This window comes from Falco rusticolus, chromosome 1 (genome assembly GCF_015220075.1).
Source record: "Falco rusticolus isolate bFalRus1 chromosome 1, bFalRus1.pri, whole genome shotgun sequence".
Lineage (NCBI taxonomy): Eukaryota > Metazoa > Chordata > Aves > Falconiformes > Falconidae > Falco > Falco rusticolus.
The window spans coordinates 20,133,937-20,160,627 of NC_051187.1; the positions used below are offsets into that span (position 1 = coordinate 20,133,937).

At 57.5% G+C, this 26,691-nt stretch overlaps 3 protein-coding genes across 5 annotated transcripts in view; all 3 read left to right on the forward strand.

Moving 5' to 3' along the window:
• Positions 1-83: 83 nt before the first annotated feature.
• LOC119141864 (Rab interacting lysosomal protein) lies at positions 84-5,271 on the forward strand. 3 transcript variants are annotated; one of them, XM_037374523.1, is made up of 8 exons: positions 84-341; positions 719-839; positions 1,283-1,404; positions 1,602-1,793; positions 2,241-2,389; positions 2,529-2,651; positions 3,895-3,978; positions 4,309-5,271. In XM_037374523.1, the coding sequence occupies exons 1-8, from the start codon at positions 87-89 to the stop codon at positions 4,463-4,465; spliced, it is 1,203 nt and encodes a 400-aa protein (XP_037230420.1). In that variant the 5' UTR covers positions 84-86; the 3' UTR covers positions 4,466-5,271. The 3 variants fall into 3 exon arrangements, with proteins under 3 accessions (XP_037230420.1, XP_037230429.1, XP_037230437.1); XM_037374532.1 differs by lacking the exon at positions 3,895-3,978; XM_037374540.1 differs by lacking the exons at positions 3,895-3,978; positions 4,309-5,271 and adding an exon at positions 2,793-3,888.
• Positions 5,100-12,499, forward strand: SCARF1 (scavenger receptor class F member 1). Its single transcript, XM_037374514.1, has 12 exons — positions 5,100-5,187; positions 6,031-6,253; positions 6,995-7,056; positions 7,370-7,471; positions 7,586-8,111; positions 8,541-8,759; positions 8,847-8,975; positions 9,052-9,155; positions 9,370-9,481; positions 9,559-9,683; positions 9,883-10,020; positions 10,359-12,499. The coding sequence occupies exons 2-12, from the start codon at positions 6,159-6,161 to the stop codon at positions 11,360-11,362; spliced, it is 2,616 nt and encodes an 871-aa protein (XP_037230411.1). The 5' UTR covers positions 5,100-5,187; positions 6,031-6,158; the 3' UTR covers positions 11,363-12,499.
• Positions 12,500-15,734: 3,235 nt separating this feature from the next.
• The window catches only part of SLC43A2 (solute carrier family 43 member 2), a 33,718-nt gene continuing 22,761 nt past the window's right edge, over positions 15,735-26,691 (forward strand). Inside the window, exons 1-4 of the mRNA XM_037374545.1 lie at positions 15,735-15,759; positions 17,602-17,798; positions 25,264-25,453; positions 26,435-26,490. Of these exons, the coding sequence (XP_037230442.1) occupies positions 17,639-17,798; positions 25,264-25,453; positions 26,435-26,490 (406 nt within the window). The 5' untranslated portion in view covers positions 15,735-15,759; positions 17,602-17,638. The remainder of the gene's footprint in view (positions 15,760-17,601; positions 17,799-25,263; positions 25,454-26,434; positions 26,491-26,691) is intronic.

Below are 26,691 nucleotides of genomic sequence, written 5' to 3' on the forward strand. Positions count from 1 at the left end.
ATTTTGTACGAACGGGAGCGCTGTCCCGCCTCGGGGGCGGGGCGTGTGCGGGGCCGGGGCGGGGCGTGTGCGGGGCCGGGGCGCCCATGGCGGAGGGGCGGCGGGGAGCGGAGCCGCTGTGGCGGACCCCCCCGGGCCGCCTGGCCCCGCCGCACGTCTACCGCATGGCGGGGGCGCTGGGCGCCGAGCTGCGCCGCCTGGCCGGCCGCTTCGGGCCCGAGGCCGTGGCCGGGCTGGTGCCGCCCGTCGTGCGGCTGCTGGAGCTGCTGGAGGCGCTGGTGGCCCCGGCGGGCGCCGAGGGGGAGGCGGCGGCGGCGGCGGCCGCGCGGCAGGACGCGGAGGTGAGCGGCGCGGGGGGGCTGGGGCGGCCTTCGGGACCCCCTCGCCGGCGGCACGGACCCCGCTGCGCCTCGCTAGAGGTGTCCCCGGCACGGCTGCGACCCGGCCGGCCCGCCCCCCCCCACCGGGCATGGCTCCGACCCGGCTGCCCCGGTGTCGTCGTCCCCCCCCCGGGACGGCTCCGACCCGGCGTCCCGCTCCCCTCCCCGGGGACGGCTCTGACCTAGCTGCCCCGGTCGCCCCCGCGACCCGGGACGGCTCCGACCCGGCTGCCCTGGTCCCCTGTCGTCCCCACCCCGCCGGGGACGGCTCCGACCCGGCTGCCCCCGTACCCCCCCCGCCCGGACGGCTCCGACCCGGCTGCCCCGTCCCCCCGCAGCCGGAGCAGGGGCTGTGGGATGCCGAGCGCCGGGAGCAAGCCCTGCACAGCCGCCTGGCCTGCCTGGAGGAGCAGAACCGGCAGCTCTTGGAGCAGCTTGTGGAGAGCCAGTCCCAGGAAGGTGGGTGTCCCCGTGGGTTTGGGGTCCCCTGATGCTACAGCGTGTCCCTGCGGGGGACGGCAGGCTGGGTGCAGGTCTGAATCTCTTCTCCATGCTGCCCAGCCCTAGAGACCCCTCCTACCGGGGAGCACGAGTGTGACTTTATTCTTGGGATTTTGGAGATTTGTTATTTTGTTCAGGGACCCCAAATCCCCGAGCACGCCAAGGCCTCAGGGGGGTGGTGGGGAGAGCACAGGGCGTGGGCTGCTCTTGCCAGCACACGGATGCGTTGGGCACAGCCTGAAGCTCTCCGCTTCCCTCTTTCTGCTGTTCCTGCTCTGCTACCTGCCGGGAACGTTAGTCTGGCTTTGCAGCAGCACGTAGGAATCTCGTGGCAGTGTAGGGTTAGGGGAGCCCTTGGGTCCTGAGGACACTCACGCCTGTCTGCACCCGTCTGGGCTCAGACAGCATGGCACGGAAGGAGCGGGAGGTGATGCTGCGGCTGAAGGAGGTGGTGGACAAGCAGAGGGATCAGCTTCGTGCCCAGGCCCACGAGATCGTCTGCAAGAGCCGAGACACAGAGGCGGTGAGTATGTGGGAGCTCATGGGTGTGGTGTGTGAAGGGCCTGGGGACTTGCTTTCATGTCACCTCTCCCCAGGGCTGTCGTGGTGGCTGGGGAGCCTGCTGGGCCCGATGCCTCTCCCAGCTCTGTAGGTGCTGATGGCCCTGGGTGGGGGCCCAGAGCTGTGGCTGTGCCTCACTCGCTGCCCTGGGCCCTCCAGCTGCAGGAGCAACTGCATCGCTTCATGGCCATGAACGAGGAGCTGCGTCACAAGGTGGCCGTGGTGCAGGCTCAGCTCAAGAGCGCGCTGGAGAAGAAGTCGGACCTGGAGGCCATGATGCTGCAAATCCAGAGGGAAACAAGCAGGAGGAGCAGGACCGCCTCGGAGATCCAGCCGCCAAAGCCCAGCCTGGTGAGTCCGAGCCTGTGGCCCAGCTGCTGCAGGGCATCACTGATGCCAACCCAGCTTTCCCGGCTCTGTGTGGGGTGTCAGGCATGCCCAGACCCACCAGCCAGCAGGACACGGCCGCTCGAGTAAACCCCAGTGCTGAAAGTCAAATGGCGCAGTGCCTGCGATGTTGGTAACACCTTGTTTGGGAAAAATTGGTAGGGGTGGAGGAAGGAGCAAGAGAAGCGAGGTGATGGGAGGAGAAGCAGGGTGGGATTCAGAGGATGAGGAGGATTTGCTACACATGGTGATGGGTGGCGGGAGCTAGCCAAGCTGGGGAGTGGCCATGGCGCATGGAAAACTAGCAGACTAATTTCTGAGACTTCTCCATCTCTGCCTGCAACATGGCACCCAGCCTTTGGGTGGAGGTTTCAGCGTCTCAGCTTGCCTGCTGACTCCCCATCCCCACAGGAAGGCGCGCCATCACCCGCGGAGGAGCTGCGGCACCAGGATGCTCACTGCTGCTTCTCCAAGGACGAGCTGCAGCAGATCCTGCAAGAGCGGAACGAGCTCAAGACCAACCTGTTCTTGGTGCAGGAGGAGCTGGCCTATTACCAGCGGTGAGTCCTGCCGCGGCGGTTTGGGGCAGCAAGCTGGGTTCATCCTGTCCCTGCAGCCCTGTCGGAGGCTGCTCCTGGTGCATTCCAGGAGGATTTCTTTGCCAGGCCCTTGGTGAACCAGCTGGCTGCTTTTTGCCAGGGAGCTGCTGAACGAAGAGAGAGTCCCCAGCTTCTTTTTGGATGCAATGAAGTCGACTATCAAAAGGCAGAGAAAAAAAATCAGAGCTAAAATGCTGGGAACGGTGGAGGAGTCGGCGAGCAGGTGAGTCCGGCTGGCCACAGCGGACGGGGAGCCTCCCGTGCAGGGGGGATGCTGGCTGGCAGGCGCTGGTGTTTCCGTGTGCTGTGACACCGTGACACCCTGGAAGGGAGCTCCCCACACCAAGAGCTGCCTCCTCCAAAGGTTTGATGTCTGCAGTTGATGTCTTGCTCTGGCCCCGGGAGTGCCGCAGGGACCAGGCTCTTTGCTGCAACTCCCATGTGCCTGTCACCAGTCATACGTGGCCTGGCCAAATGCCACTCGTCTCTGCGTGGGTGTGACACAAGGGAGGCAAGGTGGTGGCAGCGGGGCCACTGCACGAGAAGGCAGGCTGGTCCCTGCGCTGTACAGTTGGAGGCTGTCCAGCCTTTGAAGATGGCAGCAGAGATGTTCCCTGGAGGCTCTGCGAGACGTCGTGGGCAGCGCTGGCTCCAGCAGACTTCCCATGATGGGGAGGGGAAGACCCTGCGGGCACCGGCCCCAGCTCTGCACGACTGCAGGCAGCTGGGGGGTGAAGCCTGGGCTAAAGCTGCTGCGTGGCACCGGGGGAGCTGTATGGCACTGGTTTTTAGGGGTTCTATTAAAGTCTGAAGGGGGGTGAGCTCTCCTCTGCTACTACAACCTGCTGCTTGCTTGTGTTGGGGTCTCTGCTGGCAACTGGGGGGGTCTGGGGGGGTGCCTGCTCGCCTCCCTGCCTGGTGAGGATAGCTGCTGCCCTATGAAAGCTGCTCTCATGTGTTCCCCGCTTCCCTGCCTGGCTGTCACCCACCTTGATGGCAGGATGTCACCCACCTTGGCCCCGAGCCGTGGCTGGTGGTTGTTGGGCTGTTCCCCCAGGGAAGCGTGCGCTTGCTGTGGGGCAGGGGATGCCTGAAGACTGTACAGCGGGTTGTGGTTTCTGCTGTTGTGGCAACCGGGGACACACCATCCGCTGGCAAAGTGCCAGGCGTTTGAAGCCGGTGTTTGAGGAGCCTTGTGGCTGGCCTTGCTGTGAAACGTGTTTGAGGAGCTGGGGCTGGGCTTGCTGTGAAACGCGGCCGTATCTGGGATGCGAGCATCGCGGTGGCTTTGTGGCAGGTCACAGCCCACCAGTGCTTCAGGGCACAGTGGCACCGGTCCATGTGCCCCCAGCTCTGCAGGGGACACTGCTTGGCTTGGCAGAGAGCCCTGGGGTGGCTCTGGTACTCACAGCTGTGGTGAGCCCCCGACTCAGTACAGGTTTACCCCCCGCTTCTTTGTGCTGCAGTGATGAAGATGAGGGCTCCTGGCTCCCAGCTCGCGGAGCAGACTGTGTGGATGCTCAGCCTCCTGAATCCAAAATTAGGAGCTTGTAAGTTTGTTCCTGTGCTGGGGTGCTGGTGGGGACGGGTGGCTGTGCTGGTGGAGAGGAGGTTTGGGGCTGTGGACCCAGCACCTGCTGAGGGTATGACCGGGACGGAGCCAGGCTGCCCCATGCAGGGCTGGCAGGGGTGCTGCTGAAGGGGGGGTTGGTTGCTTGGTTTGGGGGGAACTGCCTTGTCCTGGGCAGGGGCAGAGCAAGCCTTGCTGCTGGCCGGGCTGCATCCCGCTGCTGTCACCAAATGCGGAGGGAGGTTGGGATACGGCTGCTTCCCTGAGAAGGCTTTTCTCCCCCCACAGCTGTTATCTGCTCTCTCTGCAGTTTTGGTCTGTGGTATCAGGACAGCAGCAAAGACCCCCCCACATCCAGCTGCTCTGGAACCTGGGAAATCATCGACTCACGGGACACGCAGCTGGAGCCAGAGGGAGAGAGTGAGCCTGTGGCCAGCTCCCCCGACAGAGCCACGCCGCCCCTCTGATCCCACCTGAACCGGAGCCGGATCTGGCCTCGCAGAAGCACTTCCCAGCTCCTCTTCTTCCAGCATCTTTGAGAGCGGCATGGCAGCCCTGGCAGCTTCCCCATACCATGGTGGTTGTGAAGCTGCAGCGTGGGGAACCTTCCTTCAAACTAGCCGGGACGCAGTGTAGGGTGCTGGCCTGGCACGGGACGGCTGAGCACCTCCAGGCATCTCTGCCCATCGGCTACCCCTTCATTGTGCCCATGGCTTAACTATGGGGGTCCTGCACAGCCATGTCCCTGCTCCCCACTTCTCCGTGCTTGCAGCTCAGTGCAGAGTGGGTCTGCACCCCCTGCCTTACCCCAAAAGGGCTCTTCCCACCTGCTGATGGCTCTTTCTGCCAAACACCTCTGCTCACAGCCCAGGATCCCATCACCCGATCCTGCCCTGTGGGGTATTTTGCTTCACCCCTTTCTGTTCATACCTCCCCTCATCCCTGCAATGTGAAGGTCGATTTGGGGTGCTGGGGCTGGCCGAGTGCTGCCCTGGGATAGCTGCACGGCTGGCAGGGGCTGAGCACGCTGCACAGGGTGTTCGGGTGCTCCTGTGTTGGAGCAGTCAGGATCAGCACCGCCAGTGCTACTCCTGCACTCTTCAGGCATGGGGTGAATTGGTTTTGTCCTGGGACTTCTTCCTGTGATTACTGGGAACTGGAGAGTGGAACAGTCCTCGTGTTCACGGGGGTGAGTCGGGCCCCTTGGGTCAGGTATTTTCTAGCTTTGGAACTGGAGTCAGAAATAAATCAGTCTCATTTCTCCTCCAAGGTACCCGCTGCAGCCTCCTCGCTCTCCTTGCCTGGGAAGGGCTGGGTGATGCTGCTGGGCTTCGGCCACAGTTCTCCAGCGCAGCCGCTGCTTTTTGTGCGCCGCTGCAAAGGGCTGTGGCTGGCTGCGCTCCATCAGCCCCCCCGAGCCCCTTTCAGTGGGTCAGCTGTGATGGGGAGCGGGGCTACAGGGTTGCAATGCTGCAGCGCTGGGCACGGAGGGGTTAAGTCCTGCGTGGTGGGGGGAGCAGTGTGCTTCCAGTCCGGGCCCCCCTGGCTGAGCTGGCCTTGGGTAGGAAAAAGGTGTTTCCTGTGCATCTGCTGACACAAAGCTCCTGGGGAGACAGTGAGGTGGGACAGTGGCCAGCAGTGGTTCAAAAGCCAGCGTGGAGCACGCTGTGTCCCTGTGGGGGATGTAGGGACCCCACCTTTCAGCCCCTGCCCGGGGTTGGCAGCGCTGTAGGGTGGCTCATGGCGGTCAGGGCAGGGAGAGGCAGTGGACACCTCATGTGGGTTGGGGGACGTTGGCTAAAACAGCTTTGGGGGTGATGGAGAATGGGCACCGGGGGAGCGGGATGACTGTGGGTGATGTTCAGGCAGGCACCAGCCCCTGCGTGGCTGCGCCGAGGCCCTGGATGCTCTTTTCTGCTGCTAGGGTGGCAGCAAGGGCCACAAATAGCCCATGTGGTGGCATTCCCTGCCTCCCCCTCCCCACTGCATCCCTGACGTCTGGATCAGGGCGCCTCCTCCCGCGTTTCCTCAGGAAGAAACCCAAGGCTGGTGGGAGGAAGAGGCTGACCACGGGAGGGACGGGACAGGACGGACGGGACAGACGGACGCCAGTGCAGGGCTGGGGAGCTGCTGGGACTTGGGCCCTTGTGCCCTGTCGGGATGGGGAGCACCCGGCCCATCCTCTGCCTCCAGCTGTGGCTGTGGGTGCAGAGCTCTGCCCAGGAGCTTGACCCCGACGGCAGGAACGTCTGCAGGTATGTGCCACGGGGATCCCCACTCGGGCCCCTCCATCTCCTGGGGCCTCCCAGCAGCCCCAGGGGGTCATTGTCCGCCCATCCTTCCGTGGACAGAGATCTGCAGCCTGGCATTGTGTGGGTGCAGAGGCTGGGGTGATGCTGGGGAGCGTGGTTGAGGTGTGTGCATGGGCATTTGGGGCACCAAGACTCCTTCTTGGAGTTATTTCTCACATGCTCCCAATGCACAGGGCAGCGGGGAGATGTGAGAGTGTTGGCAAAAGTTTCATCGCACATCAGGTGGGAAATTTAGGCATAGCACACCCCGAAGGGCTTCTGGAGCCAGTGTCCCCTCTGCTTTGCTGCTACGCTGCCTCTCCTGTTGGTCTTGCCATCGATGGCAGCACCTTTAGTTGCCTTCGCTTTGGTGCCTGTTTTTTTTGAGTTGCTGGCAAAGGTTTGAGCCGCTCCCGGAGCATCGGGGACTGGGCATGGGCTCCGAAGCGGTGGAGCTGGGCAGGCCTGTCCCACCGCCCAGCCCCACTGCCTGCTTGGGCTGCAGCCTCTTAAATTTCCTTCTATTTTGCTGGTTTCCTTCCGGAGCAATGCCCGCGGCACCGCACCCCCTCCCTGCTGCTGGGCCCAGCTGGGGCGAGCGCCCGCATTTGCTTCGCTTTAGCCGAAGCTGCGATGCCTCCCGCAAACCCACGCTGGTCCCAGCACCCCCTGCCCTGGCTGACGGCCCCTGGGTCTCTCCCGCAGGCTCCCCAGCGGCCCAGCGTGCTGCCCCGGCTGGAAGCAGGAAGGGCAGGAGTGCACGGCCGGTGAGTGATGGATGGTGACGAAGGCCAAAGCTCAGTCCTTGCTCTCGGCTGTGGCTCCTCCATGGCGCTGGGTGTTGGGGAGCGGCCCTACAGCTCTCCTCGAGCGGTGGCAATGGGGCGCTGCACCACGGGGACCCTCAAACGCTCACTGAGCAAGCGGCTAACGGTGCTGCGGCTCAGCCTGAGGGATGGGGCAGGAAGCGGGATGGCGGTGTTCCCGGGAAGGCCGTCTCGGCAGGAGGTGGTCAGGGGCAGGGGGTGCGCGCCGGGGGGGTGCTGCCGTGCACTGACATGCCTGCCCTGCTGCTGACAGCACTGTGCGAGGGGGAGGATGCCTGCGGGGTGGATGAGGTCTGCGTGAGACCTGGGGTTTGCTTCTGCAAACCCGGCTTCTTCGGAGCAGACTGCAGTTCCCGTGAGTATTTCCTCAGGGCTCAGCCCTCGCCACCCCATTTGGCAGCCTGGATGGTCGGGGGGCTGCCAGGCTTCCCCGCGACCCCCCATCCTTGCCATCTCCTTCCCTTCGCAGGCTGCCCTGAGCAATACTGGGGCCCCGACTGCAAGCGGAGCTGCCCGTGCCACCGCAATGGGCGCTGTGACCCGGTGAGCGGGCGCTGCACCTGCGACCCCAACCACTGGGGAGAGCTCTGCCAGTTCCCCTGCCAGTGTGGCCCCCACGGCCGCTGCGACCCCCTCACCGGTGCCTGCCGCTGCGAGCCAGGCTGGTGGGCACCCACCTGCAAGAAGCAATGTCAGTGCAACCCCACCAGCTCCCACTGCGACCCGCTGACCGGCCACTGCCACTGCCAGCCAGGCTGGTGGGGCAGGAGGTGCAGCTTCAAATGCTCCTGCAACATCTCGCCCTGTGCCCAGGAGACGGGCAAGTGCGAATGCAAGGCTGGGTTTTGGGGGCCGGCGTGCCAGCGGCGCTGCGACTGTTTGCACGGCTCCTGCAGTCCCGTCAGCGGGCACTGCAGCTGCAGCCCTGGCTGGCAGGGCAGGAGCTGCCGGGAACCCTGTCCTGCTGGGAAATATGGGGCTCAGTGCGTGCACAGGTGAGCTGGGGGCAGCGGTGGGGTGTCCAGTGGGAACCCGGGGCCACAGCCAGACCTTGGGGGGGTAAAGTCATCGCGGTCCTGTCTGTTCCTTTGGTTGGCCAGGGAGACCTATCCTGGGGGGTTCGAGCATCCCTGCTTGGCTGCAGCATCAGTGTTGCCCCAAAAGAAACATCTAATGCCAGCAGAAAGCGCTGGTGTCGTTCTAAACCTGGTCATCTTTGGTCCTGCTCCCCAGGGTGATGAAGTGGCATCTCTCCCTACTTGCCTCCTACCCTCTTGCTACTACAGAGTGTTAGGCACTATAGGGTGTTTCTCTGTGGTCCAAACTGATGCTCAGTGCTGGTGTGGGGTGAAACCTGCATTTTGGGGGGGGGGGGGGGGGCTGGGGCTGGGCGTCGAGGCCTCACAGCCCCTCTGCCCATGCAGCTGCGGGAGCTGCAAGCGCAGCCAGCCGTGCTCACCTGTGGACGGCTTCTGCCTGGCCTGCCAGCCCGGCTGGAATGGGACCCTCTGCAAGGAACCCTGCGCTCCCGGCTTCCACGGCGAGGGCTGCCTCCAGCCGTGTCCCCGCTGCCAGCGCGGGGAGGCCTGCGACCCGGAGACCGGGTCCTGCCTGCACTGTGACCCTGGCTGGATGGGACCCAGGTATGCCCAGGATCAGGCCACCGGTCCTAGCGAGGGGTCCCTGCTCTGGGGCACAGCGGGCTGATGCTTCGCTCTCTGTCTTGGCAGCTGCAACAGCTCCTGCCCCGCAGGCACCTTCGGTGACGGATGCCAGCTCCTCTGCCCCGAGTGTGTTGCAGGGAGCTGCGACCCCGTGTCAGGAGCTTGCATCTGCCAGGCAGGCTACTGGGGAGCCAGGTAATGTTGGGAGCGGGGCAGGGCTGGGGTCCTGCTCTCCCTGGGGGGCATTTCCTTCCTTTCCTCTCTCTTCCAGCTGCAATGACACCTGTCTGGAGGGGTATTTTGGAGTGAACTGTTCCTCACCCTGCCAGTGCTCCCGGGGGACCTGCCACCCTGTGCGGGGTGATTGTGTGTTGAGTAAGAGCAACCTCAAGTTTACTCCTCGGCACTGGGCAAGGGACTGTAACGTCCTAGCTGGGGAAGGTGCCAGGGGGCTGCGATGCAGCCCCATCCCTCCTGGTGCCCCCTGGTCCCACCATGAGTTGCCAGCTCCCACACACCCTGTGCGGGGCAGCTCTGTGGGCTTGGCAGCTGCAGGACATGCTGGACTCAACCTATCTTCTCCACACAGGTCTTAAGGACCATGGAGCCCTTGCAGCCGCCATCCTTGTCCCTCTCCTGCTGCTGCTGCTTTGCATCGCCTGCTGTTGCTGCGGAGCCAGCCCAGCAGATGCTAGAGACAGGTATTTTTTTATATTTTGCAACCTTTGATGCAAAACCCCATCTCCCATGTCCTTTGATGTCCGTCTCCTCTGTGCAGAGCGGCCGTGCCAGATGACGACGTTGTGGCCAGGATGAAGCACCACGTGCATGGGGTGCTGGCGAACCTCAGCGCTATGATGCCTTGCTTTTCCCTGGGGGGCTATAAACTTCCCAAAGTCACAGGTAAAAACAGCAGAGCTGCTGACAGCCCTTCCAAGGTGTCACCCCCACCCTGTGCTCTCTGCATCATCACTGTTTGGGGGGGGGGAAGCCTGGAACCCCCCTCGCCCCGCTGCACGGCTCGGGGCAGGCGTTGCTTTTCCACCCCAGCCCCAGGTCCCCTGGGGTGCCCAAGCTCAGCTGTGTGTCTTCTCCTTCCCAGTTTCCCACCACGACACAGAAATCCCTTTCAACCCCAGCTTCATTGAGCCGCCGTCGGCTGCGTGGGTTTCAGACAGCTCCTTCTCCTCCTTCGACACTGACAACGAGGGACCAGAGTACTCCGTCCCTCCCAGAGAAGGTGATGTCCATGGCTGCTCCTCCTGCCCCCAGCTACCCCCAGCCCTTCTGGGCTGCTCGGGGTCCCATCCTGCCCTGTTACCAACCCTGGGCGCCCCAGGGACAGGTGCTGAGCACAGGCAGCATTTATTTCCATGCCCCCATTTTCCTGTCTGCAAGGACACACTGGGGCCATGCTTGGCTTCGTGTGATGGGATGTGCCTGGTGCAGGCAGCCCCATTTCACAACCTCCTCCCTGGGGAAATGCTCCCAAGGACAGTCCTGTTGCATCAGCCCCTGTCCTAATGTCCCTGCGTGTGTCCCTGGGCAGCCCTGACTCTCATTGCTTTCATCCTGCAGGCATCCCACTGCTGGGGGGGGCCGAGCTGCAGGATGGGGTGTCTCCTGCCGGTGAGGCACTCCCAGACCCATCTGCCTTTGACTCTGAGGATGTCTCGCAGCCCTTTGCCATCCCTCGCACCTCCAGCATCGCCAAGGCCAAGCGGCCTTCCGTGTCCTTTGCCGAGGGGACAAAATTTGGGGCAGCGGAGACCCCCAGCCCTGGGCGGAAGCCCAAGTCCCCGTGGGGCCCATCCAAGCTGTCCACACCACCAGGGGACACAGCAGCTGAGCCCCCCACTGAACAACCAGCCAGCGATTGCTATGAGAGCCCCGAGCCCCTCAACAAGGGGGAGGAAAGCCACCGGCCATCACCCCGGGCCACCCCGGGGGGACGCCGGCGGGTGATCTCTGGCACCAGGCACGTGGCCCAGAGAGTGGAAGCACTTGAAGCAGCTGCAAAATCCAGCAGCTGGGAGAGGAAGGGGAAGGAGCCCAATGTCACCACCATCTACATGATGGTGGGAACGGCTGGGCAGGACCCCAAGGCAGAGGGGGGTGGCGAGGGACCGGTCCAGGCTGTGCTCAAGCGGCTGGGCAGCTTGCAGAGGGGCAAGTGGGCTGCAAAGGAGGAGCCCAAGGTGAGGAGGAGCATCGAGGCAATCCAGAAGCCGCCCCGCCGGGCCCTGGCGCAATGCAGAGACTCGGTGAGTAGCTGCAAGCAGAGGGAGAGTGTCGTGGGGGCTCCCACTGAGCCATCCCCTGGCAAGCACCAGCAGCTCCCTGGGAAGAGACAGTCCTTCCTTCTCACGTCTCCCTCGCCAAAAAGCACAGGCGCCCAGGATGGGGCCCACGATGCTGCAGGTGCCACAGAGAGAGGCAAAAGCCCTGAGCTACTCAGCTTTGAAACAAAGGGACAGGTTGCGTCAAAGGAAGAGCCAAAATATGAAAACGTGACCAGCAGCGGTGCCGACTCGCCCCCCAGCCCCACCAAGGAGCTGCTGGCCACCCCTGCAGCCACCTGAGCCACCATCGCCTGGGCCAGGGCCATGGGAGCACAGGAGGCCCCTCTGACCCAAGCGTGGCAGGAGCCAATGTTCCCCTCGGAGCTGTGAACTGGAAAGCATCAAGCCTTCCCACTGACCCCTCTTCCTCTGCACCACGTTGCTGGTGTGGACCCTCACTGGCCGGCACAACCGGTGGGATGGGTGATGCCAAGAGCTGCAGCAGTGGCAGCCCCACGCCGTCGCGGTGTTTCAGGGCTGGTTTCTGCTCTCCTCTGCCCTATGTGCCCCATTTTGTGTCTGCCACAGCCTGGAGGGACAGCGATGCTCTGGACACAGTGGTGGCACCTTCTAGTCCTCATAAAAGGGAGCGGGGCTGCTGGGTGCTCAGCTGGGAACCACACAGGCAAAAACCAGTTTCGCCCCATGGGTTTTCACCTTTCCCTGTCCTAGCTCTGGTAATGCTGCTCAGAGTCTCTTGCTGTAAAGGTGCTTCTCGCTGGAGGGGATTATTTTGTGGAGCTGGGCTGGGGAGAGATGATGGGCTATCACAATCAGCTTCAGCAAAAATGTATTTTAACTGCTTATCTCAAAGGGTATCTGGGTCTGCAGGGGTTTATCTGTGTGGCTCTGGCTTTTGTGGCAGGCTCTGGCTGCCTTCGTTTCTACGTACATGCGTAAAAAGACTCATGGCACAGCACAGGGTTTGTCAACAGCCTTTTAAACTCCACGCAATACCAAACTGCAGTTGTGCAAGAGCAAACGTGGCAGCTGTGCCATGACCATCAACCTGTGCACCTGGCGTTGTGCCGATCTGATAAGGATGAAAGCTGCAGGGAACATGGCATTTCCACAGGTGCCCTAAGCTCCTGCCATCTCCCACGCCTCATTCCTGTTGCAGCAACGTGTCACCATGGGTGGCTGAGATGCCATGAAAGTGCTGCAGCATGTCCAGCACAGCCAGAGGACCTCGGACAGCACGGGCGAGACTGGCACAAGGGCTCTGCTGCCTGTGCAAGGCGGTTGAGATGCCAAAGAGGATTTGCAGCATAAACTGGATTTAGATGTATCTAAGTGGTAGAAGTTTCTTGTATATTTTTCTGTTACTTCATGTGGCATGAAAGCCTCTGAATGAAAATTAAAAGATAAAAAATTCCTACAGGAGCTGGGTTTCCCAGCTGCCCTCTGAATCAAACACACAGCTAGAAATAGTCTCCAAAGTGTGGAAACTGTCAGCAGCTTTAGGCTTTCAGGTTGGTGGGTTTTTTTAAATTATTTTCTGGTTCTGTTGAATTCTGAGCTCTCACAGAGCTGAGCCCAGAGCAGGGCCAGAGACAAGAGGGCAGAGGAAATGTGTGTGGGCTGTAAGGATCTGGAGCACCTATGTTGCAGCCTGCATCTCACATGTCTTGTATGGAGCTCCGTGTGGATTCTTCCTCTGGTCTGGCACTCCTGCTTTGAGGTTTAGGGTTTGGAGTGTTTCAAAAAACAGAGTGGGTTTTGCTTTTTCCCTTTTGCTTTTGGTGGGTGCTTCTCTGCAGTACAGGGCACTGAATCCCCACAGTCCCACATGGGTGAGGCTTCCAGTTTTGCAGCCAGCATGCAGCACTCTTCCCTGCAGTGGTATCACCCACTGCCGTGATTATAACACCAAATACTCTGGTATACCAATAAAAATGCTCATCCTGGCGAGACCTGAGCAGCAGCCTGGCTGGAACTCTGTTCTGCACAGGCTAGTTTTTGTTTTGATGCTATTTTATTACAGTGGCAGGGACAGCCCCACATTTTATTTATAAGCAGCCATTTTTTCCTAATTGGTTGGATATTTTCAGCCTGTGAGCTGAGCAGCGCTGTGCCAGAAGTGAGCATCACGTGAGCCAGTTCGCCCTGGGTACGGCATGTAAATAGCTGACAGCCTTCCCTGACATTGAAACAAGCACCCAGCTTTGAGAAAACGCTGCTGCTGGCGCTGCAAGAGCCTTTCATGTTCAGGAGCTGAGCTGCAAGGCAGGATGTTTTCACTGCTTGAAGATGAAGCATCTTCACCCTGTCTGGGCTGTGCAAGGATAGCAAGCGGTGGATTTGCAGCGTGTGGCTGCCCATGCACATGCCTGCAGCCTGGTTGCGCTGGTGTCTTCTTGCTAGGGATGCTTCATCTGGCTTTGCCGTGGTTTTAGTACTGGATGCAGGAGGTTTGCAAGCCAGAGCCAGCAGGTGAGGGAAGGGTTAATGTCTTCCCATGCTGGATCTCTGACTTTCCAAATCTCACTGCAATGGTTTGAAGCTAGTAAGTGGGAAGCGGTTCCTCTGCAGATCCTGTCCCCAAGCGAAGATGCTCTCTGCTGGGGCAGCTCAGCCTCGAGGAGGTAGGAACAGAGGCTCAATCTGTCTCCCATGGCCATGGGGGTCTGTCCCCCACCGCCACAGCCCTGTAATCTCCTTTCCCAGACTGCCCGAGCTCTGCCTTTGAAGAGGACCACCTTGTTTACCCCAATGGCTCTGTCCAGCCGAACTCATTCCCAGCCAGTTTCTATAAATGTGTCTTTGTGCCAGTGCTGTTCTTCAGCTTCGCTTTATTTTTTTTCTCTCCATGATGTTTACTCAGTCCCCGGGTGTATTTATAGATGTCAGCGGATCACCTGATAGCTTCTTTTCTCCTTCTAGGATAGGAAAACCAGATCCCCTCGTGCTCTCGCTGTAGCAAAGGGTTCCCGTGTCCCCAGACAGCCTCCGTGTCCTCCTCATGCTCCTTTCTGTCACAGTTCATGTTTCTTGGACACAGTGACCGGGTCTGGGTGCTGAGTTCTCCTGGGGCCTCGTGCTGTCTCAGCCTTCCTCTACCTCTGCTGAAAACACTGCACCGACCCAGGCTGCCTTGTTTTCTTTGCACTTTTTTCCCCTCATTTGTTTGCTTTGGCTTAAATCCATTTTCCAGCTGTTGCAACATTTGGCCCTTGTCCCACAGCTGAGGCTGAGGAGTTTCCTCTTCCCACCCGTCACAGTCTGCCCCTTCCTCAGGGATGCAGCAGTGGGTACACATCCACCCGTGAGGGCCCTCAGCTTCTGCTGAGCCACTCAGCGATGTTTATCTGTCACCAGCACAGTTTTTACCTCCTTTGTCTGAGAAACTAAAAATAAACCTGCAATGATTTCCAGGGATATGCAGCCACCTCCTCTGGCCCAGGACCTCGCTGACGAGCGATGGCTTTATGGCAGGACAAGAAATTCTGCAGAGGAACACGTTGAGAAATAATTGAATGCAAAAAGTGGTCAGGGCTCTGGTGAGCTCGACACACAGCCACTCTGGCAGCTTGCAGTGATTTCACTGTTATTTCAGGGAACAGCTGACTGTGCTGGTGGGCCGGGGTGCCGGGAGGGCTGTTACCCCCTGCCCGGGGTGCCGGGAGGGCCCTTACCCCCTGCCCAGCCGTGCTGGGGGTGGCAGCCCAGGCTGTGTGTCGGATGCTTGCTCCCAAATGGTCTTTTAACGGGAGAGGGGCACTTTCCCGGCTCCCTCCGCCGCCGGGGAGCGGGATGGGTAGGCTTTGCAGGGCGGACCCGGTGCCTGTAACCGTGGTGGATGAGAAATAACGCGGGTGCCGTTACCGAAATGGCTCCGTGTGCTCGGCCGGGGCTACGCGAGCCGCAGCGGTCCCGTGGCGAGCGCGGTGCGGCTCTCCCCGCTGCCGCTCGGCGCCGGCGGGGACCGGCAGCAGCCGGTACCAAACCCCGCAGGGAGTTTCCTGCTGTCCCCGCCGTGCCGGGAGGGGGAGGGCGGCCCGCCAGGGCCCCAGCCCGCTCCGCGCCCGGGAGCGCCTCCGGCCGCCGCCCCCCCGGTGCGTTTCACGGGCCTCGCGGAGGGTGTCGCCCCCCCCGCCCCGCTCCCCTCCCGGTCTGCCCCGCGCCCAGCCCCGGGAGTGCCGCTGCGGGCTCAACAACGGTGGTTGTGTCCGGGTACGTGTGGCCGTCCCGGGGGAGCCCAGGGGCAGCTCGGTGCCGGGGGTACCGGGCGGATACCGGGGGTCTGTACTGGGGAGGATACCCGGTGGGTACCTGGGGAGCTGGACCAGGGAGGATACCGGGGGGAGGGTACGGGGGAGGGTACTGGGAGGAGGTATCGGGGGGGGGGGGGGGGCGCTGTACAGGGGAGGATACCGGGAGGATACCGGGCGGGTACTGGGGGGAGGCACCGGGGGGGCTGTACCGGGGAGGATACCGGGCGGATACTGGGGGGAGGTACCGGGGAGGGTATCGGGGGGGTACCGGGTGGCGCGCGATCCGGCACGTGCCCCGGCGGTAGCGGCGCGCACGTTCATTGGTTGAGGCGGCGGCCAATCAGCAGCGGCGCTTGTTTGCGCCTGTGGCCGGATAAAAACCCCGGGTGGGAGCGCGGCGCCGCGGAGCGGGTGCGGCGGCGGGTGAGCGTGGGGGGCGCATCGAGGGATGGGGGGTGCGCTGGGGGAGTCGTCTGCGTGGGGTGCAGGAGCGGGTGTGTGCGGGATGGGGTTTGCGTGGGGGGAGGCTTTGTATGAGAGAAAGAGTGGGGTGATGTTAGCGTGGGGTGGAGGAGCTGGGTGCGTGCGGGGTGGGGTTTGCATGGGAAGGGGGTAGAAGGGTGCATGGGGGGTTGTGGAGAGGGCGGGGGTGCGTTGGGAGGGTGCAGGGTATATGGGGGGTCGGGGTGTGTGTGGGGGGCTTGTGCGTGGGAGTGGCATGCATCGGAGAAAGTGGGGGGCTGATGGGGAGAGCTGGGCGCATGGGTGTGATTTGTGGGTAAGGGAGCAGGGTGCGTGGGGAGGGAGAGCGCAGCATGCAGCAGGGCTGTTCGGGGGGAGCTGGGTGCGTGGGGGGTTGATGGGGGAGTGTAGCGTGGGGAGGTGTGTGGGTAGGGAGTGGGGTGTGCTGGGGGACAATGGGGTGCATCGGGGGGTGGCTGGTAGAGGAGAGTGTGGGCTGCACCTCTTGCCGCAGAGAGGATCTCTGTGCTGAGGAAGGACTGGGGAGGTAGTGTGTGGGTGCAGGGATGAGGAAGAGGAGCTGATGGAGGAAACGTGTCGTGGGTTGTGCTGGGGGAGCGGGCCTGTGGGGTGGGTGTGCATGGAGGGGCATAGCTGCAGGCTGGCTGCCTGGGGCAGGGGCCTGTGGACCAGCCTCTGTGGCTGGAGGGTGGCTGGGCCAGACCCCCACTACCGTGCCCTAAAGCAGGCCTGGGGCCTCAGCCCTGTGGAGAGCCCTGAGAAATCGTCTTGGGCCGTGGTGTGCAGCCAGCAGATTTCCCCGTAGTGCCTGATCACAGCATGCTCTGGGCTGGGAAAAGGCTCAGCTTGTCTAAAATGGCTACCTGCCTTATGACCCAGGGCTGGCCCCTGTGCTGCACACCTCAGGGCTCCCTGGAGCCGTCCTTTGGCCAGCCAGGTTGGCCCTGAGATCTGCCGCTTGCTCTCCTGGGCCCCAGGGGCTGGGGCGGGTGGAGCTGGAGACAGTTAACTCGACTGCAGCATCTGTGGGGCAGCCCGGTGATGCCAGGGTGCTGAGGTGGAGCAGCATGTGCCGCTGGCCGTCCCAGCCAGTGCACCTGGCTGTCTGTACAGCTAGGATGGGGCAGGATGTGGGCTGCCTTGTCTCCCAGCTGGGTGCTCTGGCAGTTAGCAAAAAGTGCTCCTTCATCAGCCATCTGTGATATAAACTGCATATTTAGGACCCTTGGCACATAGAGGACCTGTGCTCACCTTCCAGAGCAGATCTGTGCTCCTGTCTGGGGCGGAGCAGACCTGGTGGTCACTAAAGCCACCCTTAGGGCAGTGGGGCTGCCTCCTCGGTCCCAACCTCTGCCTGCAAGCAGAGGGGAGATTGGGGTGCTGGCTGAAGCTCCCTGCTCTGGCACGTGTTCTCTCACTGCCTTACAAATGGCCCCCCTGCCCTGTACAGCTGATGGGGGAGTGGGCTCCGGGCAGTTGATATTTGCTGCACTTTCATACCTGTTGCTCGGGAAGTGGAACGGAGTCCTTGAACGCTCCTCTGTCACATGGGGTGTGCACTGGAGGGGCTGCTCCAAGGGCACCTGTGCTCCTCCATCCCTCCAGGTAACTTGGCAAGCTGGTACTTGCAAAAACAAGTTTTATACTTGAGTGCCTTACATTCAGCAGGCAGGTTTGCTTGTGTTCTAGTAGAGAGGTCTCTTCTTAAACTATGGGTTTTTGTGCTCTTTGAGCAGCATGTGCTGTCTATGGACTCACTGGATGTTGTTCTGGTCTCTGCAGGTTGAGATTCTGAACGAGGCCACCTTTCCACGCAGCAATGGCACCCACGCTTGCTACTGCCCATCGCCGGCGCTGGTGGATGGCGTTCACAGCCATCATTGAAAACCTGCTCTTCTCTGCTGTTCTGCTGGGCTGGGGGTCCCTCCTCATCATGCTGAAAGCAGAAGGGTTTTATTCCTACCTGTGCCACGAGTCGGGTAAGGATGCTCTGGAGACTCATGTGAATAAGTTGCTGCTGAGGTTTGCTGCTGTGGTTCCCTGTCTTAGGGTGGTAGGTCAGTCCTGGGGTAGAAGGAAGGGATGTACACCCCTTTCCAAAACCAATGGCATCCTTGTGATAGTGTAATGTGCTTGTAGTTGCTGTTGCTTTGCAGGGTGGTTGGAAAAGAAGCCCTAAAGATTAGGTAGAGCTCTTCTGGACAGCCTCTTACATTTCACTGTAAGTTCTTTCTCTGCATGGTGTCTTGGCTGATCTCTGGAGGGAAGGACTGATGGGTTCTGGAAGACAACTGTTTGTGGGGAGTGTGTCCTGAGTTTGTAGGAGGAAACTATAGGCACTCTTTCCTTAGTTGTAGGAAAGAAAAGGGCGAGGGTGACAATACAATAGGAGAGCCCGGTACTGCTGTTGAAGAGGAGTTTCAGAAAAATTGCTACTGATGTTTTGTTCCTCTCCTTCTTCTATCACCCAGGATATGCTCAAACTAGGCTGTGTCTCTAGGAGGGCTTGAGATCTGCCTTCAGGCCCAGCCAGAGGAAGCGGTTGTCCATTTTGCAGACACAGCCTTGCAGGGAAGGAGGCAATCTTGTGATGTGGGAAGGATAACACTGAGAAAAAAAGTGTAGGTGGACATACATCCCCAGTTCGGGCACGGAGAGAATTGTGATCTGGGGAATCCCACAGTGTGGTGGGATGGACTGTGGGGTTAAAAGGAGCCCGTAGGTAAAGGTGTGGTATGGATTTGGAAAGCTGCTTTAGTGACAGAAGATTTGCACTTGGTCAGAGAAGGGAATAGCAGAGTAAAGAGGCAGGAGCTAGGTGTTTGGGCCCTGTTCAGAGATGTGTGATGGTGGATCAGCACATTGAGGGCTGCTGAGTGTGGGGATGGAGGAGGAAGCTGTAGAGGAGGAAAAGGAGGTGGAAATGAGTGCATAGACCCTTTATGGGTAATGGCTGAGAATAGTGGGGGAAATCTGAAATGTAGGGGAACAAAGTCCAAGCAGTAGTTGTGATCATACTTTGGGGTTTTTTTCCTCACTCTTCAGCTGCTTATTATGATCTCTTCTGCTTTGTGTGTCTGTGGGTGCCTGCCTCAGTCTTGCACAGAGGCTGGGTTGGTGCACCTGGCAAACATGCACGTTTGTCTCTTCTACCAGCTGAAACTTGGCTGCTTAATCTCTGTCCTATGCTCCGCTTGTAGTTGGTGCTTCCAAGTGTGTCTGTGTATTTTGGGTCTCCAGTAGTGCTCCAGACTGTGTGAGGGAGAGTCCTTGGTGGCTGGTGACCATTTAGGACTTCTGTTCAAGGCTGCTCTGTTCTTGCCAAGCCACAGTGACTTTGTTACAGGCATGCGTAAGGTATTTCATTAAACCTTTCAGGTGGAGGCTTTCTCACTGAGATAAACCACATGAGAATTGATAGGAAAATGCCTGCTCTCAGAGACAGTCAGCATTTGCTTATCTGCTTCCTGAGATGTACCCTGCTGACAAGAGCCCTGCTTCACTTGGGGCCCACCTTCTACTCTTTGCTGTGATTGCTTTAAATTCATCTGCCTTTGTCCCAGGTCAGTGGGACATTCACCTTGGCTTCTCACCCATGTTTGCCAATCTGTGGTTTGTCTGGCTCTTCCCATGAGAGTGCCCATGCCACAGACCACAGGGAAGATACAAATATTTGGACTGTGGTGAAACTGCTGCCTTGGGGGCAATTTCTTCCTCCCAGTGACCAACCTGTGCCCTGAGGCAAGAGAACTTCATCCCTGAAAAGAAATTTATGTAGTCAAATATCCTCATTGTTCTCAAATATCTGGCCATCACTGCTGAACTCAGTGATGGCTTGTGATGAGCATGGAGGACCAGTTATGCTGGTTTCCTCATTCATCCGTGCTTACGCGCTTTCTCTGTTGTCCTCATTGTAATCTCAGTGATTTGGTGGGGAAGAGTCCTGGCTCCAAGTGTGGAGAGAGCAGACTCCCTCACAGCTGCCTGCAGTGGTCACTGAATGACCAGCACCAAGCTGAGTTTGAACTTTGCTGGGATTAGGATGGCCCAGTGGTTGCCTTTCTCAGCATAACCCATTGAATCCTGCAGCCTGAGTGGGTACTTGGCTGGAAGGTTAGTGCAAACAAATTATAACTAGTAGCCTTTGGGCACTTGTTGTTCCTAATGCTGCTGTGTGCATTTAAGTATTGCAAAAAAAGACTTTTCCTAATGAGCCAAAGGTTCTTGGCAGGGCTTTTCATTTGTCAGCAAAAGCTCTTGCACTTTGTGATGCCTTCCAATGAAAGAGAAAACTAGACCTTGTCCCTTCTGCAAGCTCTTCTCTGAAGGTAGCAGCAGCTGCCCAGAAAGTGACTGCGATTCATGAAGGGCTCCTTGTCTTCCTGTTGAATCCCCTGCCTTTTCCTGCCTGTCCTTGGCTTCTGGTATTGGCTTTTACTCTGCTGCCATGCAAACATGAGGGATCCGCTGAACTTTTAACTTGGTTGTGTGAGGGTGGAGATGGACACCTAGAAAAATATCCACATCAAAATAACAAATATTTTTAAAGCAGTTGTGCAACAGGGTTTGAGGGGGGGGGGGGGGTTTGTACCCGTTCTGGGCGGCCAGGTTTGGCCACATCCTGAGAGGTATGTTTGAAATGTGCTGACAAGGAGTCTGGTAGTGGCACTTTGTTCCCATTTTAATTTTACTACACTACTACTTGGCCTTTAACCAACTGAAGCAGCATCTTTTATTTGGTGCAAGTGCTGATTCCGCAGTCTTTATCGGGATTTGGGCCTTATCAGCTGTTGGGGAACTTGATCTCTTCAGTGTCTTGCATTGCTGTAGTGTTACGGGGATTGGGAAGCTCAAGGCTTGGGTCTGAGACATTTAAAAAAATATCTTGAACCTGATAATCTGCTCACAAAGAGCAGAGATAAGGAGCCAGTTGGACAGAGGGCCTTCCTCTGAGACAGGGCTGCAGAAAACTAAAGGGACGATAAGCTAATTCACTTAGAGCAGGTTAATGTGCCTTAACACTGGCATAGGGGGAAGGTGCTGCCTTGCAGCTCTTGGCTTGTATTTATTTGGGGTCTGTGGTGGGGAACTTGCAGTCTGAAGGTCCCTTCCAAGCTGGTAGGATGCAACAATGGCTTGTAGAAAGGTGGTGCATGTGACCCTGTAAACAGGAAAAGAGTAAAAGTGGTAAATGTTCAATTTCTACAGGAAACATGCTGTGTTGATTAGCAGCTGTCAGTGGTATTGGAGAGCTGCATGGGAAGATGCTGGCCCTGGGTGAGAATTGCTGCAAAATGAAACCACAGCTGGGGAGCAAAAGGGAGTTTAACTGGAGACTGTGCTTCAGTTATATGAGGCTTTCAGCTGGGTGCCCAGAGAGGGGGTCCTGGAAGTGCAAGTGGATGGACAGGCAGAGAGGGGAAACAAGAATAAATTGCATTCGCAGTAGTATCAAGCAAGAACATCTCCTCCCAGTTCCCAGAAGTATGACACCATCCTGAAAAGAGAAAACATGTTCTTATGTGGGCAGACTGCAGATCAGTTGTTTGCACATGTCTTTCACGGATAATTTTTTACCAATGTTCCCAGACTCCTTGGCTCTGACTTCTTTTTTTTTCTCCCCATCTCTTTTTTTTTTTCCCCTAAAAAAAAAAAAAAAGGTGAGACTGTCCCACAGAGCTATTGCCAGGGTATCTGGGGGTGTCTTGCCTGCTTGGCTCAGTCTGATCCATGAAACAAGGTGAAAGGAAACCTCCTCTCTGCTGTCTGAGATGGCAGTCACTCTTGAAAACACCAGACTTGTTCCTCTGGTAATGTGGTGTGCGCCTGGGATTCGAAGAGGTCAGTAAAGAGTAGTTAATGATTGACCCTCTCATGAAACCCGCAGTGCTTAATTTGGGAGAAAGGATGACTTTAAATGTTCCAGTAACAGCCTGAACAAATCCCAGTGACGAGCTTGACATAAATGATTACCGAGGCAGCCTTCCTCTCACCTAAGCTGTCATTCTTTAAATAGTAACTTGAACTACTAATTGGCCAGTAGAAATCCTGCCGCTTGTAGGGGGAGCGCTGTAAAAATAGGCAGTATGTGCTTGTAATTGCTGATAAAGACTTGCAGCAGCTTCTAGCTTGACAGTGGTGAGCATACATGGACTGCGCCTGTGCTGCTGGCTTACCTGGGTGGCACTCCTGTGTGTCAGACCTGGCATGCTTGCATGCAGGTGGACTTGGCAAGAGAATTTGGGGAGGGCACCACTGTCATCACAGAGACAGCCCATCCCCAAAGCACTGTTGCAGATGGAGCCAGGCACGTAGGAGACTTTCCCCAGCAGTGTGGTGTGCACTGATCTGGAACAGGATCTGAGCTGTGATTGAGGGGAAACTGCTGTTTGCTGTAACCAGGTGCATTAGGTAGGTGAGTAGTTAGGCAGGTTCTCTGCCTATTAATGCCCTCCTAGCTGCGTGTGATATGCTGCCACTCGTTCTCCTGTGCTGGTTACCTGCTGGCACATGGATCTGTGCTCCCCAATGAGATGGCTCTTGGCTGGACCTTGTGCATGCTGCACACACCTGCGGCCCCTCCAAAATTTTCTATTTATGGAGGTGGCTCAAAGGATCAGAGGATGTCAGGGTGCCAAGGGCTGCTTGAATCATTTCCATTACGGCTCAGTGGATCTTCTCTTGTTGCTCAGGGGCCGCTTCTATTTTCACAAACAATTTGTATTTCCACATAGCACTGCTGCCTGGCCCCTCCTTGGAGTTGGTGATGAGCAGCTGTAAACAAGGGGGTTGGTACAAGCAGGGGCTGAAGTTTGGTGCTCTGTTCCTAGCCTTCCTGGCTGTAGTAAGTCTTCAGAGAGAGCCAAGTTTCCTTGCTGTGTCCTTTTCGCCTCCTGGTGTTGCTGCTCATCGTGCATGCTGTTGAAGGATCTGCTAGCAGGCATATGCTGTCAGGGAGCTCTTTGGGGTCACGTTGCAAACATACATGTCAAATATCAGCAGTAATGTGTCTATTCCAGCTGTAAATGCTGGATATTTCTGTTTTGAGATTTCTTTGTGGGAAGGGTTGACAAGGCTCTTTAACACATGCAGCCAGAAGTTATAAGGTCACTGCACTGTCCGTGTCCCTCCACCCTTCTTCCACTCCACAGCTGAGCTATCTCTGTAGAGTGCTGACACAGGGAAACCACTACTACTTTGTCACTCCCCTGCCCCAGCCTTGTTTTCCCAAGTTTAACCTCTCACCCACATCTGTTTCCTATGAATTTATCTTTGTGGAGAGCCCAAAAAGCCGTGAGGCTGTGTGCCTGTGCCTGCCTCATGGAGATGCTGTTAGAAGTCAGTGTTTAAGATCCTGAGCCACAGCAAGAGGAGAATGTCAGGGAAAGATGGATGAAACAGATTGAGATGTAGTGTGAAAACTGCAGAGAGCCTCCCAAGTCTGCCCCGGACTGGTGTTTCTGAGGATGTGACTTGGGAACCTCAGACTGGAGTGCTGTCCTCCCTGCAGAAGGGATGCTGATGGGATGTGTGGCCTTTTGGGGATATCTCTGTCATTCACTCTGGCTATCCATGACTAGCAGGGCAAGAGGAGGGACAGATGAAGTTATCAGTCAGAAGCACATGGCAAAGGGAAGGGACAGTCGTCACATGTTCAAGGCCGTGTTGAATGTGGCTTTGAGCAACCTGGTCTAGTGGAAGGTGTCCCTGCGTGGCAGGGGGCTTAGAACTGGATGAGTTTTGAGGTCCTTTCCACCCAAACCCTTCTGTGATTCTATGATGACTGGCCACAGGCAGTTTGAGACCAACTTAGTAAAGGTGGTGGTGAGAGAAATGTAAAGGGAGAGAAATGCTGTGCACCTTCCCTGGAGTGCTGGGAGGGGACAGAGGAAGGTTTGCAGGCAGCTTGTAAGCCTCAGATATCAGTGTCTGAATTCCTGCTAATACCTGATGTCTGGAAGGTGGAGTGTAACTTGTTTGCAATGGACACACAGCTGGGAGGGTTGTGTTTGCCAGCTGGGAGAGCCTGGGTGAAACCAGTAACTGAGTGGTGCTAAGGCTTGGGTAGAAGGCAAGGATTTTCTAGGTGGGGCTGTGTGATCTTCAGAGATGCAGTGAGGGCAAGAGCAGCCAAGGGGATCTCCATGAGCTGCACCAAGCGGTGAACATGAAGTCACTTGTACGTGAGGGATTCCTGCTAATTAACTAACTAACCACGGCTCACTGGGAATCTCTAGTCTTGCTTCATGCAGATAGTTATGTAGGTGACTTCTCTCTCTCTATTCCTCCTTTAATATTGGACTTTGTCAGATCAATTAAGTATGGAGGAGAGCGTTTTATATCACTGGCTTGCAGCAGCAATAAGAAAGCAAGTGCTTTGTCATACCAGCAAAGGTTACTTATAAGTCAGATAAGCACTGGGAGAAGGAGAGGTGGAGTGCACTAGAGTGCTCTGAGTTAATGAAAGTCTAAAGGCACATGTGCTTGCCTGGGGAGTTGTAAGCCACCTTGGGATAGGCTTGTAACAGGAACAGAGTTGACATGAGGCAGTAGAATGGCTGCGGCAAAGAAAAGGGAACTTCTCTTTTGTTTCTTTTTAACTGTTTTGTTTCTCTCTGGTGCTCTGTTCAGCACCAGAGTTTGCATGCGGAGTTCCTCATGCAAGGGCAAGAACAGAAGTGGAGATACAATTGATCTGTATGGGCTAAACCCATTTGGAAAGAATAGAAAATGCTAATTATGGGGCAGAAGTTAAAGACACATCAATCCTTAACAAACACAGAAGGCAGGTGAGCTGCCAGTCCTCCTGGGAACAGGGTAGTTAAATCCGGGAAGGATTTTTTAGAACCAGGGCACTCAGGAAGCAGGGTGGCTACTGGAAAGCCATTCCTCATCCCAATGCCTGCAGTGAGGGTAAGAAGCTTTCCATTTGAGCAGGCTGTTGCTCTGTGCCAGGCCTTGTCAGCCTGGTGTCTGGGCCTGAAATAACTGATTGGGCTGTAGTTATTGCTCCCAGTTTACTTAAGGAAAAGATCTGTGAGAACATGCCAGTTGTAGATTAGGAGGACCTTATTTTTGTATTAGTCTCCTCAGGTTCTGCTGAGTTTTGTCCCCTGTAATTGCCAGGGCTTTGCTATATAGTTCTCATAAATTAATGAGTCTTTGTGCTTGGGTTGTTACCCCGCTGCTGCTTGGGATACCTGTCCACTGGGTGCCTGTACATCTTTTCCCTGCTCTCAGCTGAGCTCATCAGGTTTCCCCTGTCCTTTTGCTGCTACCTTTCTCCATCTCACTGATTATAATAAAAAAAATGCAGCGTGGAGCATGTATGCCCAGTGTGTTGTGGCACCCTGTCTGTGGGACTTTTTATCTTCCCTCCTTCCTCCTATGCTGCAAGCCTTATCCTAACACACTGCAATGATGATCCCCTGTCATCCCACGTAGAAAACACCACCAGCAGCCCTGGACATGAGAACAGCACAGCTCTGGAGCACAAATGGCCTTCCTGCAATGCCCAAGATGAAATGCTGAACTTGGCCTTCACCATTGGGTCCTTCCTGCTCAGTGCGATCACGCTGCCCCTGGGAATCGTCATGGACAAGTATGGCCCTCGCAAGCTGCGGCTGCTTGGCAGGTTGGTGTCTGGGCTCCCTGGCGGGGCTGAGGGGGGAATTCACACATTTTCTGGGACAGATGGGTGCTGTGCTTGTTGTGGGGCCCTTGCAGCCTTGGGAGCTGTATTGAGGGATGGGGCTGGGAGCTGCTGGCCGTGCATAGGGCACTGGAGCAGCTCTGGGATGATTTAGGCCAGCACAGTGAATTGCTTCATAAGGGAAGGGCCTGGGACTCTGTCCACACTTCAGCTCTCCAGTGTTGCTCTGTCTCCCCGGCCAGATGGAGCCTGGAGGAAGAGTGGAGTCATTTGTGAGTCATGGAGGGTAGCTTTTTCCTTGAGCTGGGAGCTATGTCCTGAGAGGCACAAAACCAAGATGTTACATCACTGTTTGCAAGCTGGGGAGTGAACTAGGGGATAAACATGTCCTGCCTGCCTTTTCTAGGGCCCTTCTACTGTGTGGGGTATGTTGCTTTTTGCCTCAAATAGTAAGGTTGTTAGCTGCTTTTGTGGCATGTCGGGGTTAGTCACTTGTTGGGCGCTGCTGAACTGTAATGCAGTGAACCATACCAGAAACCAAACTGGCCTATGGGCCAAGTGGGAAAAACAGGGCAAATCTCTGACTCTGACCCTACCAGAGAGGAGCAGGTAAAGGCTGTGAATGCTGTGACTGCAGCAGGGTCTTGGGACAAAGGCTGCTGCTGTCTCTGGTTACCTCGAGGTGGGGGCTGGCAAAGCTCTGTGCTGGAAAACCACTGGGGAATTTGGGTCCAGCAAGAGCTGCATCAGCACTGGGAGGAAAGGTTGCTGCCTCAGCCCTTGTGCAAGGTTTGTCTGTAATAGTTGGGTATTTCCCTGGATTTTTCTTTCCAAATCACCAGCTTCCCTCTCTCTTACAGAAATTATACTGCACTTTCTTAATGAGGTGCTGAGGCGTTAGAAGGATATGTAATTTACTGTAAGGCTGTCTGTAAGAAACTTATGGTTTTGATTCCCTTCTAGTGCCTGCTTTGCTGTGTCCTGTGTGCTGATTGCGTATGGTGCCAGTAACCCAGACTGTAAGTAGGCATTTTTCTGCTGAGCTGGGAGGGCTTTGGGGCTGTGGCTTGGGGTTTTTTGGGTTTTTTTTTTTTTGGGGGGGGGGGAAGCAGACAAGTGCGACTGTCACACCTCCAGATTTTACTGGGGTCCTGCAGAGGACACAAGCCAAGCATCTGCTGGCCTGTGGGAGCTTAGCGGCTCTGGGGAGGGCTGGTGTT

Coding starts and splice junctions, on each gene's coding strand:
- LOC119141864 (XM_037374523.1), top strand. CDS start 87: ATGGCGGAGGGGCGGCGGGGAGCGGAGCCGCTGTGGCGGACCCCCCCG. Junction 840..1,282: donor GGAGAGCCAGTCCCAGGAAG/GTGGGTGTCCCC, acceptor GTCTGGGCTCAG/ACAGCATGGCACGGAAGGAG. Junction 2,652..3,894: donor GTGGAGGAGTCGGCGAGCAG/GTGAGTCCGGCT, acceptor TTTGTGCTGCAG/TGATGAAGATGAGGGCTCCT.
- SCARF1 (XM_037374514.1), top strand. CDS start 6,159: ATGGGGAGCACCCGGCCCATCCTCTGCCTCCAGCTGTGGCTGTGGGTG. Junction 9,482..9,558: donor CCAGCAGATGCTAGAGACAG/GTATTTTTTTAT, acceptor TCCTCTGTGCAG/AGCGGCCGTGCCAGATGACG. Junction 10,021..10,358: donor CTCCGTCCCTCCCAGAGAAG/GTGATGTCCATG, acceptor TTCATCCTGCAG/GCATCCCACTGCTGGGGGGG.